The sequence below is a fragment of the Camelina sativa genome, chromosome 7, assembly GCF_000633955.1.
Source record: "Camelina sativa cultivar DH55 chromosome 7, Cs, whole genome shotgun sequence".
Taxonomy (NCBI): domain Eukaryota; kingdom Viridiplantae; phylum Streptophyta; class Magnoliopsida; order Brassicales; family Brassicaceae; genus Camelina; species Camelina sativa.
In genome coordinates this window covers 15,169,170-15,175,725 of record NC_025691.1, presented here as the reverse complement: position 1 = coordinate 15,175,725, position 6,556 = coordinate 15,169,170, and the positions used below count along the sequence as shown (strand labels likewise).

Sequence of the window (6,556 nt, the reverse complement as noted above, 5' to 3'; positions counted from 1 at the left end):
ATTAGAAAGCTTTGCCCAAAAAAAAAAAAAAGACTAAGCTCCAGACTTTTGGTTTGTAATCTTTTTAAACTAGATACTTAATTTTTGATAATATTTGTGATGAGTGAATAGATTGTAAATCATTTCTCTTGCATTTGGACTCAGATCCGATAATACTATCAAGCAAGACTCATCTAACTGGTTCATTTGGCCGCACTTGACTGCCAACTTTAACCTTTAACAGAATTTTAATTAATAGAGTAATTATTATGGACCCTGAGTATGAAACCAACCCTTAAACCATCACACATACATGATATAATATTTTTTAAAAATTCCCAAAAAATAAAGAAAATTATCCGAAGAAATATTTAAAAAGAGAAACTGTGGTCGGACTTAACTGTGAGACGTCCCACCATTGTCCCCTCCACTCCCACTCACAGCAACCTTAGCTTTCCCATAATAAAACACACTATACACAATCCACTCTCTCCTCTTTGTGCTCCCAAACCAAACATAACACTCACAATACACATTTTAACTCTCTCTCTCTCTCTCATATCTCTCATCTCTCTCACTTCGTCTCTTTCTTTTTAAATCCCAAAAATAGCCTTGATGGAGTCAAATCTGTTTATAACTTCCACTTCTTGTCTCAAATCCCAAGCCTTTGTCTCCACATCATCCTAACTAAGGTATATGAATATTCTTTACTTATCTTCTTAATTTCTTGGTTTTCTTGGAAATCTAAAAATCTCAGTTTCGATGTTCTTGGATTAACAAAATCTATCTCAAGATTCAAGTTTTGTTGATTGATCAACAAGTATTAGTATGGCTGTAAATTTGGTTGGTGTGGGTCACATGTATTATTTCCATTTATGTGTCATCAAGTAATGTTTCAATTTCTTTATTCCTCTTTTTTCGTTTTGCTCAAAAACATTGGATACCCTATAGAAAAACTATATAAATAAATGGTTTACTAGGAGAAATAATTATTTAAATCTGCTTCGTATGTTAGCTGAGATTTTGCTGTCGGTGATCTTTTCGCTATATATGTTTGTCTGTTTTTGTTTGTTTGTTCCTTTGTCTGTATGTGTTTTGTCTGTCAGATTCTTTTTTTGGTCCCTTTAATTTCTCAGTGTTTTTGTTTTAGGGTTTTCAAAAGCAAAATCAAGTAAATTAAATAGAATGAGTTTTGAATCATGTTTTAAGTTTTTTTTTTAATAAGTAGATGATGAAAGTAACTAAAATTATTTGGAAATTAGTCAATTTGATTAAGTGGAAAATTTGATGATTCAATTAGTTTAGAGTTGACTGTTTGAAGGAAGGATGTGTCAGTACTAAATTTGGCACTTCTGATGTTGTCTACTCATTGACTCGTTAGGACCATTTATGGTCACAGTCACACCAATGTTTCCCCCACTATCTTTATTCTAAAATAATTATTATTTTTGTTGAGAATATTTTGTTTTCATTATCGACTTTGTTTGGAAAGAAGTCACAGAACCAATCCAATTTCTTAAAATTATTCCTTTATATACACTTCTCATAGATTTCGTTTATACAAATAATGATATTTCCTAAATAGTTTTAACAATCTCTCTTCAATAAAAAAATCATTGCAGAAAAGGAAATACAAACACCACACTCAGTTTCTGCCAGAAATCATGAGACCAATTTTAGACCTCGAGATTGAAGCTTCATCGGACAGTAGCAGCAGCCAAGTAGCCTCAAACTTGTCTCCGGTTGGGGAAGATTACAACAAACCCATCTCTCTTAATCTTAGCCTCTCTTTCAACAACAACAACAACAGTTTGGATCTTGAATCATCGTCTTTGACATTGCCACTTTCAAGCACAAGCGAGAGTAGCAACCCAGAACAGCAGCAGCAACAACAACCTTCTGTTTCGAAGAGAGTCTTCTCTTGCAACTACTGCCAAAGGAAGTTCTATAGCTCTCAGGCACTTGGTGGTCACCAAAACGCTCATAAACGCGAGAGAACACTTGCCAAACGCGCTATGCGTATGGGTCTTGCTGGGATCTTTCCCGGCAGAGGATCTAGTAGTAATTACGCGGCTGCTGCCACAACAGCCGCTCTATCGTGTTTGCCACTTCAGGGAAGCGGAAATGCGAATATGACATCGTTTAGGACATTGGGAATCCGAGCTCACGCCTCGTCCCATGATTTCGGTGGTATTACAAGGCAGACACCAGAGACAATTATTAGAAACATTGCCAGGTTCAACCAGGGGTATTTCGGCAATTGTATACCTTTTTACGTTGAGGATGACGAGGCCGAGATGCTTTGGCCAGGGAGTTTCAGGCAAGGGACCGGTGCGGTTGCGGCTGAAGCAGGTAATGATAATCTAAGTGAAAAAAAAATGGATTTCTTGAATGCCAAACAAGCGATGGATATGGAGAGTACTTCTCTTCCAGATCTAACCTTGAAGCTTTGAGTTTTCTTTTCTTTTNTTTTTTTTTTTTTTTTTTTTTTTTTTTTTTTTTTTTTTTTTTTTTTTTTTTTTTTTGTAATTTGGATTCTTTATTTGGTTGCAATGAGCATCATAACTCTATTATGTACAGTGAGAGTTTCACAAACTATTTCTGATATGTTATCATTATATGGTCACTATCGATGGATTGACCAAACAAAAAGTCAACTATAGTGTTCACCAAACTTTCGCACCAACCCTCGTCTTTAGACTCCTCACTATGTCAGCAACGCTTCTTGCCTCGTAAGATCAACCGATTCTGTTCCTCCATGTCAACTCACGCGTCCGTTTCAGAAATTCAACCGTTTAACGTGATTTGGTGCAACTTCCTGATCTGTACATAATGATATGCATCTTCAAGAAACAGAGTATATTGATTCCGCAACACGATCAAAATGAACGGCAAAAGATCCCATGTTGGTTATGGTAGTTTTAAAAGAAGAGAGGTTTATATATATAACGAGGCATAATTGCAAGTAGTGTGGATTCCTGATTAGTTGGACAAGAGGCAAGAGCATTAGATAAGTGATGGATATATGATAAAATGATAAGACATATATTTGTGTTATGCAGATGGTGAGGCTATGGTTCTGAAGATGCCAACAGATAGAGAAGCTCTTTGAATGGGAGCCTTGTTATTTTCTTAGAGGCAATACATTAGTTGTCTCTGATGTTGTACTTTTACAGCCAAACCTATAAACAATGAATAAAGATCGGCTTATTATCGTCCTATCTGATATGAATCATTACTGATAAATCAAGTTTCTTTCTAACAATGGAAATATCAGACAGATCCAAAAGAAGATTCAAATTTTGCTCTGCTTAATGGAATGAAAAATTCAAAACTGTAAAAGTCTATTTAGGGAGAATTCTGAAAATAGTTTAAATTTATATCATACATAGATCACTGTGAATATATATATCTGAACTACAATAATTAGATATAGATAGATATATACAACGATTAGATGGGATAGAAGAATACAGAAAATAAAGTAAAATGAAACCCAACTGATAGTTTTTGTATTACGTACTACAATCGTATGAAATTAGTTCCAAAGACAATTCTAGTGTTCCTCTATCGACGACACATCGATCACTGTTGAAACCAACGAGACGGGCTGCACCAGAGAACTTGCCATTCGTTGGCAGTCGAACCTTTGCCCGACCTATCACAACAGATCCCTTTGATGTTGCAGGATCTATACCAGAATATTTTCTAAGCAATTCTAGGTAAAGATATTTTGCTGGAAAATCAAAAGGAATCACCAACTCTGTATCATACTTCCAATAGTTGCCTTTGGAAACCCATACCTGTTTTGTGTATGGATTTTCGGGGTCTGTCCATGCAACAACTTTGTAGTGGTTAGGATGTTGCAAAAGGTTCTTGTCATCGATTGTGCAAGCACGAAATATTTTCACGATTAACTTTGTTTCTATGTGATGATCAGTCTTTCCACTACAAGAAAACAGACGATCGACCACTGTAGGAATAGTCACTAAATAGTCGTTGATTGAAAATTTGCGACTATTTAGCGACTATATACTGTTGTAGGTAATATTTTGTCGCTAATACATTTAGTCGTTAATTAGTCGTTAAATTGTTGTCTTTAAATAACGACTAATTAACGACCATACATTGTTATCGGTAAATTGTCGTCACGTAGTCGGTATTTAGTAACAAAATTTAGCGACAATTTGACGACAAGTGTACGACTATATTAGTAGTTGTCGTGTAATAGTCGTTAAATATGACGACTAATTAACGACGAAGTTACGATTTTGTTACATGAATAAAATTTGCAATACTTTAGTCTTAAATTAATGGTTTTATTTTGCGACTATTTAACGACAACCTAACGACAATTTTCCGTCTAAATGACGACTACATAACGACAACTTTGTTTTAGAAAATAATATAATTAACTGGTTATTATTGTTTTGTAATCCTGATTTTAATCCTGAAATTAATGAAATGGAGAACAAACATAATATAAAAGTCCAAAATCTAATGAAAACATATTATATACATAACCATAATTTTATTGAAACCAGAAAATACCCAAGTCCAAAACAGAAATCAAACCAAAACCAAAGAGAGAAAGAGTTTATAACACATACAAACTGAACAAAAGAACTTGGTTCATGAGTTAAGAGAATATAGGAACCATATTGGAGTTGATCATGGAGTTGGTGAAGGATGATTGTCCTCCTCAGCTGATTGAGAGGCTATAAACTCCTGGTAGGCTGGATTAGTGTTGCGCATAAACTTTGCCATCAACGACAACTCTTTGATCTCGTTCTTTTGCTCAGCCACAAGGAGAGTAGTCTCTTTTTCTCGTGCAGCAGCTTCAGCATTGAGAGTCGCCTGAATTTCAATTTGACGTTAGGCTTCCTTGAGTTGCTCTTGCAATGTAAGAAAGGCTTCGGTTTGTGATCGTTTCTTGCCCTTGCCAAGAGTATCTTTAAGGCTTCCAAGACCATACGGAGTTCCTCGTGAATCCTTCTCAGTGCACTGTTTTTACCAAAAAGAAAAAATGTAAATATATAGCAAAACAAATTCATGATTGACTAGAAATAGTACTTTACCTCAAGGAAGATGGCAGTACATTCATCGCTGGTGAGCTCCCGACGGTGTGAAGTACCATCTGAAAGACTTGAATCTGCCTCGAGCTCAGCCATCTTCTCCTGCAACTTCTGCTGATAAGCTTGATGAATTTTTTCTGCCTTGCCATCCACATAAGAACCATCCGGCTTTGTATGTGTTTTGAAAAAAACTTCACCCATATTGACCTCTCTTCCCAGCTCCTCTTCCTGCAATGTTACAAAATAAAGAATGGTTATGAAAGTGTTTAAAGTTAGAAAGGATATAAATGTAACTAAGAAATTAGAAATGACTTAACCAGATCATCTTGGATTTCTCTATATGACTTGGGTCCTGATAAGTGGATGTGAGGACCGAGACCATTACGGTCAGACAAACGACATTTGGAATAGGTTGAACTCCTTTGTTGTTGTTCTTCAGTATCCCAATTATCAACCATCTCTTGCCAGAGAGTACCTTCAATCCATGAAGGTTTAATTCGAGACGTCCTTGCATCGCTAACCATGCCCTTCATCCGGCGGTTACCGATGGTGTTGAAATGTTCTTGAACGGTTCCTGTTATCAATGGATCCCAGGTGTGAGTTTTCTACATAACAAAAGAGAGAAGGAATTATGTCAGTGAAAGTCAGTGAAAACAAGCAATAAACACAAGTAGAAAACATGTTACATTGTACTATTCTTACTGCAAATTCCATGAAGTATATGTCTTTTCGATCGGGAGGCACACAAGTCCAAGTATAATATGGACCATCGAATTTGTTTGTAAAAATCTTGGTAATCTTCCGAACAAGTTGACTTTTTTTGTCCCGATCAAACCTCCACACATGTAAACAATGCTAGTTAGTCAGATCAGTTATAAAGCAAACAAAAAAAAAATAATCAATCAGTATATGCTAAAGAGATTCTATTGCATCAATTTTGTTTCACATATACTATTATAACGAATTGACAGCAACGAGAATGACAAACCAATTGAAAGTGACGAGATTGAAACTTTCAATCAAACAAACCAATTTAAAGCAACAAGAATTCAATCCGCAAACTATGAGAACCAAGGACACCCTAAGTTAAATACACCAATTACTTGCAATGAGAATTCAATCCCCAAACTATGAGAACCAAAGACATCCTAAGTATGAAAAACCAATTGCTTGCACCAAACCAAAGCAATTAAATCGAATTCTACATCAAACCAAAGCTAGAAACATTACCAAGTCGTCTTCTCCAACGGTATGGGAGAGAGAACAGTCGTAAACTTCTCACGGCCAGGCATTGTAAGCAGGGCAGTTAGAGATTGTATCGTCTCATCCTGGATTTGAGGCTCGTAGTTGTTACCTTGAGAAGATGGTTGTTGACTATGACCATGAGAGTGCTGCGTGGGAGATAGCAGATGATCCTTCGGGATGTCCGCAGGATCAGGAACCTTAGGTGTCAAAATGGGCGGATCAGAAGCTCGATTGGTGGAGTTCTGGAAAAGCGTCTG

The 6,556-nt window shown here is 36.2% G+C and overlaps 1 protein-coding gene across 1 annotated transcript; it reads left to right on the top strand.

Moving 5' to 3' along the window:
- Positions 435–2,636, top strand: LOC104701203 (zinc finger protein 4-like). The gene is made up of 2 exons (XM_010416851.2): positions 435–671; positions 1,602–2,636. Exon 2 carries the CDS (start codon positions 1,644–1,646, stop codon positions 2,430–2,432), a length of 789 nt encoding a protein of 262 aa, XP_010415153.1. The 5' UTR covers positions 435–671; positions 1,602–1,643; the 3' UTR covers positions 2,433–2,636.